This window comes from Pinus tabuliformis, chromosome 9, assembly GCF_031772625.1.
Source record: "Pinus tabuliformis cultivar Carrire ecotype Pingquan chromosome 9, CPIR1, whole genome shotgun sequence".
Taxonomy (NCBI): domain Eukaryota; kingdom Viridiplantae; phylum Streptophyta; class Pinopsida; order Pinales; family Pinaceae; genus Pinus; species Pinus tabuliformis.
The window spans coordinates 1,980,203,698-1,980,216,170 of NC_142307.1; the positions used below are offsets into that span (position 1 = coordinate 1,980,203,698).

Sequence of the window (12,473 nt, forward strand, 5' to 3'; positions counted from 1 at the left end):
GTATGCTGTTGTGGAGGCCCATGGCTCTCAATGCACACCATATATGTGCCAATGTAGCCCTCTGGAGGATTGAGACCCCGTATAGGGAGACCAAACCCAAAATGGAGACCATCTGCAATCCTGCATAAGATCCAATGTGTCTCCTAGCCTTTCATTACAACAACTCATTAGAGAAATCGAGTAAATCAGCTTACCAATCATGGACCACAAGTGGCGACTTCATAATGGCCTGAACTTCCATAATGGGCTTCGGAGTGTGCCAATGTCTCCTAAACTCCTAATGGGGTTAACCAATAATACTATTAGGTGGTTTCTACTTCTAAAGGGGATAATATAGTCAAGTTACATCCTTCAAAGGTGGTGGCATGTGACAAACAGGTGAATGAAATAGGGGATGAGAAGGGGCAGCCCTGTGTCACATGCTGGGGTACAAGGGTAGCTAATAAGAGGGAAGCCCACACTTTTATAATGTGTAGGAGGGAGCAATCGTGGTACAAGTGGTGCCCCTACCTTGATTTTTCCACCCTTCTTTATATGCCTTTTGCATTTCTATGATTTTCTTTGACTAACTGCTCAGGGCTCAAGGGGTAAGAGCATGATGTATAAGATGTTGCAGCGAATACCCTCTTTTAAGGTGGGGTGGTTCCTTGCCCACTAGGGGTTGGGACAATGATGGGTTCCTATATGATGAAGAAGGCTCATAGAACCTATAGGAACCAAGGTGATAGCCATGATGATGGGGTCTGTTGTCGCACAGATTGTCACGACAACGCTCAGACCAGGGGTTGTCACTCTGATCCCTGATCTCTCCGTTTAAGCCTGTCTCCCGCAGCTAAGGGGGGTAGACCCTGTAGGGAAATGGACGACCAACTGTGAACCAGTTGGATTGGGAGACACGATGGAACAAGCACTAAATTGATTTTATTAATTTAATGGACCAGTGCCTTATGGACTTGATGTTTAAACGATTACTTACTAGATGTTGTAGAAATATAAACCATGTACAACAATCATTTATCATAAGATATCCAGTAAATTCACGATGATGATCTAGCAATTTTAAAACTTCGAAAGATAAAGCTTGATACACAACCACGTAATTATGAACATTAACCAGATATCATATTCATGTAGCTAATCTTCAAAATGATCATTCATGCACATAAAATGATAAACATTCATTCCACATCAAAAATTTTAGCCTTAGCAAAGATAATAAAGCGTGATAAACCCCTGAGCCAAGACCGAAAGATATTTCCGAAATATTTTATGCTTTTCAAATACAGCAAAGCTAAAGACTAAGTAAATGAAACCTTAAATCCAAAATTTAAAAAAAATAAAAAGGAAATTTTTTATTTTATTTTATTTTTTTATTTTATATTTTATTTTTGATTTTTTATGACATAAAACAAAACGAAACTAAAAAGCATATAATTCTAATACTATAAAACAATTAAATCTAAATTAAAATCTACAGCTTACAAACTTAAAATTATTAAAACCCTACCTAAATCTAAAACGTAAGTCTAAAAATTAAACAAATACTAGACTTTTATATATATATGAAAACATTTATCTAAATTATAATCTAAATGAAACAAAATTAAAATCAAAAGTAAAACCCCTTCCTTTATATATATATATATATATATATATATATATATATATATATATATATATATATATATATATATATATATATTTTAAAAGAAATCTAAACTAAACGATAACTAAGCTATACCTTAAAGGAAATGCGAAAACGTAACTTATGCCCTACAGCAACTTAGCAAAGGAAAGCGATCACCATACACTTGCTGCGTAATATAACTTACCTGCATTACAACCTGAAATGCAAATATACCTCACTGCGTTCACCTGAACTGTTATAAAAAAATTTCGAACTGATGAAGCGCTCGGAAATCAGAAATGGAAACGACTGGATGCAAAGACCCTAGCCGCAAACGCTGGCCCGCGTATACAAACGTCTTGCTTACTGCTCAGGCGATGATAAAAATTGACGGCAGCAAATTCTTTTTTGCAGATGAGCAGCGTATGATCATCCGTTTTGATTATTGCTTACCCCACGTATTTGGTTCGCGTGAAAAAGGGGCGAGATTCTTACAAAACGTTTGCAGATCGATCGACGGCGGATGGACTTACGTTTTGCAATTCCCAGCAACTCTTAATGACGGAAAGCTCTGGCCCTTATATGCGTTTTGCTTTACAAATTATTTGACGGCTGACGGAGTGAAATGAAGCTCGTTTGGCAGCAGAAAAGGAGAAGAAAGCTATGTGGATGAGGAGGCAATCGTGCAGGTAAATGAAGATGCAGTAGTCTGGAAATCAATACGCAGGAGATTTATAGTATGAGGATTGGAGATAGCATGGGCAGCACATGAGGAGGGCAAGGGAAAAGGTATTCTGCCGCTTGATTGCAGGTTTGCTCAGATTTAATTGATGAAACCCCAGAAATTTCTCGGCACCTGTAACCTGCAGAAGAAAGGAAAACCCTAATAAAATCTGTGTATAAAACAAAATTTAAACCCTAGATCAGCAAAACAATTTACAGCTTTTGACTCTTTAACAGCCACATTTATCCATAATAATCAGTAGTTTTATCAAAATTCCAGTTTTACTATGAAAAACCTCAGAAAATCTCTCATGCAATTCAGAAAAATAAACTAAATGATAAACCCAGGGTCAGAACTAGCTGGGCTCTGCAAGAAAATGCTTGCGGGAGTTGGCTGGTTCAGCCGAGAACTTCCCCAAATGCCCGCTGGTTTTCTTTGATAAGGGTTTCCTGCACAGCTCGCTTCAACCATCAATAAAGAGAGAAAAAGCAGTACTAGATCTCAAAAGCAATGGAGATACCTGCCATTACTTCAGAAAACCTAATACCATTCAAACCCTAGCAAGTGAACAAGATACCTGTGCTCAACAATACTCTATAATAAGCTGTTACTAATGGCTGAAAAAAACTAAAATATGCAGAAAATAAAATAGCTCACAGCACTTCCAGAGAGTAACACCAGCAAGATTTCAACCCCAAAGTCTTTCTTTATTAGCACCAGAAAAAGTTTACAAGAGAGCTTCTTCAGCACAAGACTCACAGATCGAATGATCTCAAATGACCCCTAGCACCCTATTTAAAGGAAAAATTCCCAACAGCTAGTTCGAGTGATCCACGTCAAAATGATCTCGACCGTCGATGAGGATCAAGATATCTCTTAATCTCATCCGTCGAATTTTTTAATGTATTAAAAAATTTATTTACTCAAAATATTATTATTTTATTATTTTTAGGTTTTTTACTTTATATATTTTTTATTTTTTATTTTTTTATTATTTTTTATATATCTATATATATATTTTAATTTATTTTAAATGGATCCTCGAACTTAGCTTTTGGAAAAATCACCTAGGACCTAGGACTTAGGACTTATGAGGGGATTAAAACATTTCTTAACCCTCAAGACACTTTACATCATGACTTTTACAACTTTACATCCTAAAGGGGGAAAACCCATTTGACATAGACCCTCATAAACCACCCAGTTCTGCGACACAACTATAATTTAGCAGATTAACACACTAGGATTCTCCTAAGATTCTAATGACAAAATCCATTCCGGCTTTGGGGTTAGGCTGAAGGAAAACTCTGCCGATCATGGATCGGTGAGACGAAAAACCTTCCGGAACGTAGATTATCACTTAGAAAATTAGGTCCACCTAGGCAATTTACATACATGACTCATATCTGCTAAGATTATTTACAATTCATACATGCAGACTGGGTTTACAACATAAATTGATCAAGCTGTCGATGACTGTAGAATGGCACGGACATGTCGATCAAGCGCTACCCTTTTTGCAAAGAAAAGGGGGTGTACTGATATGGGCAGTTGACCGGTAGTGGTCAACAGGGTCAAGCTCATGTATTGGCTTTTGCCCACATGCTAAATGTGTTTGTCCCTGCCATCTTTTGCATTTTGTGGTACATTTTCCTGTTGAATGTGGCCATATATGCTTTTATCCTTTTTCTTAGCTGCATCAACCTTCGAGCTTCATTCTAGGCCATGGCCCAATGTGTGGGCAAGGCTAAGGTGCATGTTAACCTTAGGTGGACCCAATGGGGGAATGAGGACCCAAGTGGGAGAAATGATGAATGGGGTAATAATGAATAAAAAGAGGGTAATATAAGTGGATAAGGGAGTAGGACCACGCAACCAAAATCGGGGTTTCCCATGAAATACCATCCCTAAAGCCAAATGGTTAGTAAAAGAGATCTCATGGGACTAAGAATCCAAGGTTAATACCTAAAAGGCATCTAGAGGACAAGAGCACAAACCTAGCCCATTCTTTCTGTCGAATCCCCTTATTAATCCATGCCCAAAAGTGTCCATGATAAGCAAACTACACTACTCATTTTCCAAATGACAAGGCATACCTCTAGGTTCGAGAGGCCCACCTTCAAACATACGATCATGGCAGATGGGCAAAGGACCACATCGCTGGCTCAGGTGGCAGAGAAATGGCACAATGAACTAGTTGGTGGCTGCTAGCTACTAGCTGAGGACCATCTTGAAAAAAATATCTCCTAGGGATATTACCCACAAAATGGTGGGTAACAAGTTGTAGATGTCACCTACAACTAGTACTCATGTGATTGGATGAAAGATCCTGAGAGAAACATGACTTGGAAGAGGTAGCTATGTAAAGAAAAGCCATATGTGTACTGAAAGATCACTTTCCGATGCAAAGAAGGATGACGTGACTATCAGTTCAACACCATGGTTCATTGAAAGGAAAGTGATGGATGGTCAATGCCCTACAAAAAAAATCTAGAAGATGAAGGCTCCATAATGAAGAAAATCAAGTTCATGACACCGAAAGGAGGAGCCTTACAAGCAGCTGATAGTACCATGATCTCCACCAAAGAGCAGATAGTTGTTGTTGGTAACAAGTGCCTATTTAAGAGGGAGCTTGGACAAGTCCCTGGATAAGAGGGAGCTTGGGTATATTCCTTTTATAGGAATGAGTATGTCTTCCCTAGTTGGGAGGGAGAGATAGACACATCATTCTTGTCTTCATGTTGTGAAGAAAGAATGGAGTATTGGGTAATCATCTGAGATTGATTTTGATACTCTTTAAGGATGTGGTAGGGCATCTAATAGGCAAGAGTAGCCGAAGAGGAAATTCCTTGAGGATGTGTTATTCAAAGATAGGAATTGTCCTACAAGAACATACCCTATGAACACCCGAGTGGGGTATGTGCCTTGAGAGACTGATGACAGTGTCTATCGGTCATTGTTCTCGCCATCATTATGCTCTGATCTTGTGGAGAGATAGACTTGTTAGTCAAGTCCTTTATATGTGACAAGGTTAGTTGCTATGATGAGATGCTCTAGCATAAGCTAAGGAAGTAGCTTATGAGATGGCTTACCAATCCGACTCTTCTTATGAGAATTCTTCAGTTTGAGAATGTCCAAGTACCTTGTATAAATTATGAATACCTCCCTAGTTAAGAGGGAGCATTGAAATATGTAACTAGGTTCGATCTTCATAATGACACATGTAATCATGATTTTATGTATTTGTTTTAAAGAGAAAAATATATTTATTATGGTCATTCTTGAGACATGGGTTTCATGCTCAAGGAAAATATATTTTTAGGTCAAGCACCCATTGTGTGCTTCTAGGGATTGTCATTGAGTCTACAAGTCAATTGAGTCACTATCATGTATGGAAGACCCTTTTGGGCATGTTACATATTGTATCGAAAATTTATTTGAGTCAAATCTAGAGTCAAAAAACCCTCAAAGACCTCGTCATAGTCCAAATAACAAGTTGGCCTTCAAAGGGGCAAGTCAACCTATTAGGGTACTCAAGGAAGCCTATATATAAGAGCATTTGGCCTCATTCAAAGGAGCATCAATCAAGCATCCAAGAGAAAGCAAGCAAGCATCCAAGAGAAAGCAAGAAGTGTGAAAAGGAAAGGACAAGATGCCTCTTAAATAGCGAAGAAAAGAAGAAGGAAGACCGAAAGTTTGGGATTGTTTTTGGGCCTCCTATACCTCACACATGCGAAGAAATTAGGGCTTCTATCTATTGCGGGGAAGCCCAGTTGCAGTACCATCAAGAAGTCATTCATTGGTGTCAATAAGAAGAATTATTTTTGAGGATCGAGTTCACAAGGAAAAAGGAGGCCAAGCGAAGGGAAAAGAATATATATTTCTCCATTTCTTCTCACACGTGCCATGCTAGGGTTTTTGTAGCCTGAAAGTTGCAAGTCAGAAGAGGCTGAGATATTACAGACAAGGTGTAGGTCTGAGCTTATGATGTGAAGGCAAATTTGAAGCAAAGAAACTTGGGTTGACTTTGTAAAGAGTAAGGTCTTCAAGAAGAATTGTAACTTGCTCTTGGAGGATCATTTAACAACTGTCATGGGTCTTGGAATTCGTCAATACAAGTTTTATGAGAAGAGGAGTTCTTATGGGTTTTCCTTTCAAGTGGAGAGGTTTTGGCCCTGGCTGATAGCCTATATCTTATGTCTTCTTGTATCAATGTTCTTTATGATTTGGTAATTGTTTGATGATAAGAACATAATAATAACAAGTGAAAGAAGAAACTAATCAAGTTAAGTCTAAATACATCACAAGCAGTTATCAAATTAAGAGAAATCACCTAACTTGTTGCCCCTAGATTTCTGAACATAAACATCAAGAGATAGGTCTAGGTTATGTAACCTATAAATTTGGTGCACATCCACTCAAATTTCATCCATAAAATCTCTTGCCCTAGGTGTTTCTCCAAGAAGGAAACCCTAGCTTCTTATCCCCTCAACTTGAGGACTTTCTTGAGGGTTTCATGAGACTTGGAATAGTTGACTATCTTTGCAAGAAACCCTCTCTCTTTGTTCTTGACCTTTTGAATACCTATCACCATCGAAAAACCTCAAAACCCTAGGTCTTGAACCTTGATTTCTAAGGATTTTCTTAGAAAGGGTTTTGCTTCCTTGAAGCTCTGAACCATTATTGAACTACTATTATGACTATTATTTTTATTTATATTATTTTTATATTAATTATAATCATAATAATTTGTGCTTAGCTTGAAGCCTAATTTCTGGTGTTCTTTGTCTCTTCGTGATCTTTATGTTTTGCACAATCGTATAATTACTTGATGAAGAAGATAATATAAGAATTAAGAAGCCAACAAACATTCACAAGTAATTATCAAGTTAAGAGAAATCAATCATTATCTTCTAGTACTTGGTTTCTCAACACCCTTGTATTGAATAATAGCTGACCAAATAAAAGTGATGGAGCTACCATGGTGATAGTGGGTAGCCCTTCTTTAGTGATCCTTGAGTTTTTCTTACGCTTTAGACTTTAACACATAAAGTAAAATCCAGTGAAATTGAAACACTCTCAAACATCATGACTCAATTAATGGTAATGTTAAAAATTTAAGGATGAAAATGAAATCCCTTCTAACATTGTTTAATTGCCCTTAGTTGCACTCCAAAACCTTTGAGAGCTCCAAATTTGTGACAAAATTGCATGAGAATGAGGCAATAAATCAATTTTAAGATTTTTCTTCACTGGACACGTGTCCAAATTTTGGGACACCAATAGGGCTCATGTCCAACACCAATCAAACTCATCCTACGAACAAGACATGAGTCAAACTCGCATCAGACACCTGTCACCCACGTGTCTTGTCTGACAAGTGAAATATAGGACATAGGGGGTGACATGTCCTCTGACTTAAGCACAATAGTTACTCACACAAGGTGAGACAAATTTGTCTCACCACCACCTCCATTGATCATGAAAATGCATACATATATAAGATGAAAAATAATTCAACAAACTCCTATAAATCGAGATATGACATAACTAACAAGCATGGTAATTATTTGCTTGTGTTGCAACAACTTGCTAATAATTCATTTCTATAACTATTTCTATCAATAAATCCAAATTCATCAACCGCAAATCATGAAAGAAACAAAGGTAGGACAAGTTAGCCGAATAAGATCAATATCCAAATGCCTATATTTCATGATGAAGCAATCCCAAAAACATCATTACCTTCAATCTCATGCAACCACCAAAATAAGAATGAAGATAGGGTATCCCAAAAAGGAACTATTACTTCTAAAGAAGAAACACAAGAAGCTATGATTAAATATATTCCAACTATGCCTAAGGAATATTGATAAGACATAGAGCCGCTAGCATTCATAATTGTGTAGACATCAAGTTTGCTAAGCAATTAAATATATTCCAACTATGCCTAAGGAATATTGATAAGACTTAGAGCCGGTAGCATTCATAATTGTGTAGACATCAAGTTTGCTAAGCAATTAAAATACGTAAGGTCTCTATAAAAATACAAGATTTGGAACTACTAAAAGGGTTTTACAGAATTATATATTATAGGGGGTTAAAAGTTCTACTCATGAAAAATGACTTACAGCTTAAAAAAGGGGCAAAAAACATAGATGAACATGCAATATTGAAAGCGAGGAAACACAAAACATAAATTCAAGACTTCGCGTTAAACAAGGTTTCAAGGCTAAACAAACAGGTCAAAAGACTTCAAAATATCGGAGACACACTACGAGGGAACCTTGCTAGCACTCAAATCAGGAAGCAAATCAAATCCCTAAAACTAGATAAAGATGATGTCACCCAGAAAACGTGCTTAGCAACAGAGAATCCTATTTGCTAGTGAAACACTTGGAATTGAATCCTCACTTTGTTTGATACTCGAGTTCTCCTTGAGTGTTTTCTTCCAATTCCAAGAGTTCGGATAAATCAAGTTTCCAAGCTTAAACAGTCAGGTCAAAAGATTCAAGAATATGAGACACACACTACAAAGGAACCTTGCTAACACTCAAATCAGGAACCAAGTCAAACCCATACAACTAGATAAAGATGATAAAGATTATGCCACCAAGAAAACGTGCCCAGCAACAGAGAATCCTATTTATGAGTGAAACAGTTGGAACTGAATCCTCACTTTGTTTGATATTCAAGTTCTCCTTGAGTGTTTTCTGCCAATTCCCATTCCTGCAAACCAATCAGCACAATTGCTTAGAACTGAAATCTCACCTAAAAAATTACAATTCACTACCTACTTTACTAGGTATTAAGAAAAGTTCAAATACCTGAACTGGTGCTATTTCTTGAGCATCTGAAAAATCAATGCCATCCCGATTTATGAACCTGCAATTTTAGTATAAAAAATGATCTTGAATATAAATATTTCAAGGAAAAAGCAATAGACATGGTTTACTCATCTTAAAATTGAAAAATATGAAGGTAGACCTTACTTGGAAGTTGGAATAGACTGGAAATACTCAATCTTAATTATCTTTTCTTCCATCTTGTTCACTGATATTGGGAATTACATATGCCTAACCACGACTAAAGATGGCCAGGCTAAGATTAAAGATCCATGCAACTGTGATGCTATTATAACTTCTTCCCATCTTAGAAAAAAAACTTTGAACATATGATACAAGTCGGGGCTTGCACACCATTTGTTATTTGTCAATCATTCTTTTCAGTAACACCTTTATCTATAATGCATTCAAGGAAATATCTTGATAAACACTCCTGAATGAAAAATGGTTTAACATGGATAGTAGCAATGAAGCCAGTCAAATTATTGGTTCAGAAATAACTGAAGATATTGGGCATTTGTAAAACATCTAAACAAATTAATTTTAACATAATAGTGAAAATGGGACTGCGGTTTCTATGAAGTCTCTGTTGATTTTCTACTGCAATCAAGAGTAGTACAGTTTTTCAAAATTGTTAACTACTTCCAATGATACAATTAATCTTCTTATAGCATTCCAATCATTAAGCAGTTATACATAAAAAGAAAACTTCAACCGTTCAATAGAGCAATAGAGATCACAATGAACAATAAAACAAGACACCCCAGAAATTAGGCTAGCAGCCAGGGAAAAACCCACAAGGAGAAAAGCCAACATATCATTCCTTGAGAGAGAAATTCAGTTCATCAAAAGTGCATCAGAATATTCCAACAAGATTCCAAATTTTGACCTCAACAAATACCAAGTCAAACCAGTCAAAGGAGAGAGAAAGTGCAGTCAACACTGGTCAAAGTCAAATCTGCAACAGAGGGCCAAATTTTGATCTGAGGTAGCTCAGATCAGAGGGCCAAAATTCAGTTAAAACCACAGTCAAATTAGCCTCTGAAATTCTCAGTCAAAGCCTCAATCAAACCTGCAGTCAACCCAAGTCAACGAGCCAGAAACAGGAGCGAAACTTCAGTTAAACTAGGCCAATGAATCTCTGCAATTGTCGGCCTCTTCAAACAGTCAGAATTTCTGTCAAACAGAGAAAGAATCTCCCAAATCAACGCTGGTCAAACAGAAGAATAGAAGCTGGTCAATGCAGAACAGAAAACTCTCCTTTGACTACTTCGCACATGTGGATGTCTCCTTGCTATTTCAGATCGAATGGATGGATGTGATGTGTGCCAAATGAGCTCCAACAAAGTCTTATTTATGTGTCTTAGGAGGTGGCTTTTCCACAAGTGGGGTCGGCTTGGTCAAACATCAACAATTCAATTCTCTCCATCAATTTTCCAATGAAAATACCGACCATAGCTATCAAAAGTCCCGTATATCATTTTATAACCAATTGTTTCCAAACAAATTCAGTGGCCGAGGGAATTACAGAGTTCCCATATCCTATAGGAGAGAAATGCCCTTTTTTACAATGAAGGAGATCACAGAGATGAGGGGAGGAAGATGGGTCACGTGTGAGAGTGAGACAAAGTTGTTTGTAGATGGATTTGCATTCATCACCAAACCATTGATTCATGGGACAAGAGCCGAGGGTAGGTTTATAGATGTGACAATGAGTAGATTAAGAGTCAAGGGTTGCTTCAACGAGGATTGAGGAAAGTATCTCATAGTTGGTTGTGGTCAATTCCAATGACCTAAAGTGGGAAATGGGGGGGACCAACTCCTTAAGGCAAGCGGTGTCATATGCGGCATATTCCCTATCAAAAAGGAAGGTGGTCAGGGGGTGGCAGGGTGAGTTGGGGGGTGGGTGAGGGGAGAGGAGAAGTAGAGAGGGAGAAAGTAAGGAGGACATAAACTGCCATGGGAAGTTGGGAAACTGACAGGTGTTGGATGGGGAAAGCAAGAAAAAGCTCCTAGAGCCAGAAAACAAGGGAGTCTATTAAGGATTAGTAAGTAATGGGATTCACCCAATTGCAAGGGGTCTCTTATAAGTTATAACCAATGAGGGGTCCATTCCTATCCTACGAACTCCTATGTAAGACCCGTAGACTTTGGCTATAGCTTCATGAGGCAAAGTATGTCCTCGGCTTTGTCATGAAGGGGTAACTGTAAGTCTTTGACATATGCATTGAAGTCACCAAGAAGAATGACCTCAAAGATCAAGGAAAGGGCCTCCCTCAAACTCCCTATGTAGTGCAAAACGCAACGCGCTTGGGGGTGACTGCCACACTACAATGTAGTTGTCTCGGAGAAGGAGGTTGTTCCGATGGAACCGAACCCACAACAATCTGGCATGCTCATAAAATGACATTATAGTAACTCCGCTTTAAAGGAGTCTCATATAAGGCATGCCACTCCCCGATCCCTATGATGTTGTTGGATCTAATCTCCTAATGACATAACCATGCTTAGCAATACCCATGGATCAAGGGTGGCGTCCACAAGGGGATGGCATGCACCTTTGCAAGGATAAGGATACCATGGCCCCCAACCACATCACAAAGTGTACCCAATGAAGACCAAAGTGTCACCAAACACACCATTACAGTTCTAGTGGCCAATGGAGATGGTGGGCCGACTCCTCCTGACATATCCCCTAGCTAAACAAGACCATCATTTGGGCCAAGGGTGAGAGTATCCCAGAGGAGCTTAATCACAAATGATAGCCTTGAGAACACAAATAACTGCCCACTTCTCTTCTTTATGTGCAACTATGATCCGATCCCTAGATAACTTGAGTTCCAACTATTGGGAGTTTGTGAGATTGGGATTGAGAAAGATCCTTTGTGTGGGCAAGCGAGAAGTCAATGTTTTCTTAGCCAAAAGGGGCTCTAACCTGGTCTTCGAGTGTCAAGAAACAATGGAAGAGCATGGAAGACATCACTAGGGAATCCTAATTACTTGCTTGAGCAATTGTGTTCCCCACTATTGAGTGGATAACATCTTTATCTACATAAATATGATCCCCTTTATTGAGTTATCATCATGAATGGAGTCATTACCATTGTATACTTTTGCATCATACCACCTACTTTGTCGAACTTGATCTTATGTGCATATCTAATGTATATACACTCTAAACTAGAATAAGAAGTTCTTGGAAGCTCCCAACCTAGACCCTTTTTCAGAAGTGTGCACCATGGAAAAAAATTAACTCTTTGCTCCTATGGGAAATGTA

At 38.1% G+C, this 12,473-nt stretch overlaps 1 protein-coding gene across 6 annotated transcripts in view; it reads right to left on the minus strand.

The window, feature by feature from the left end:
• The window catches only part of LOC149156945 (uncharacterized), a 413,330-nt gene that overhangs the window by 136,422 nt on the left and 264,435 nt on the right, over positions 1-12,473 (minus strand). For 5 of the 6 annotated variants that reach the window (XM_089438885.1, XM_089438882.1, XM_089438884.1 and 2 more), the window contains 2 exons: positions 9,179-9,236; positions 9,031-9,080 (listed from right to left, as the gene is read on the minus strand). The exons of the other annotated variant lie outside the window; for it this stretch is intronic. In XM_089438885.1, the coding sequence (XP_089295011.1) occupies positions 9,031-9,080; positions 9,179-9,236 (108 nt within the window). The remainder of the gene's footprint in view (positions 1-9,030; positions 9,081-9,178; positions 9,237-12,473) is intronic. 6 annotated transcript variants of the gene reach the window in all.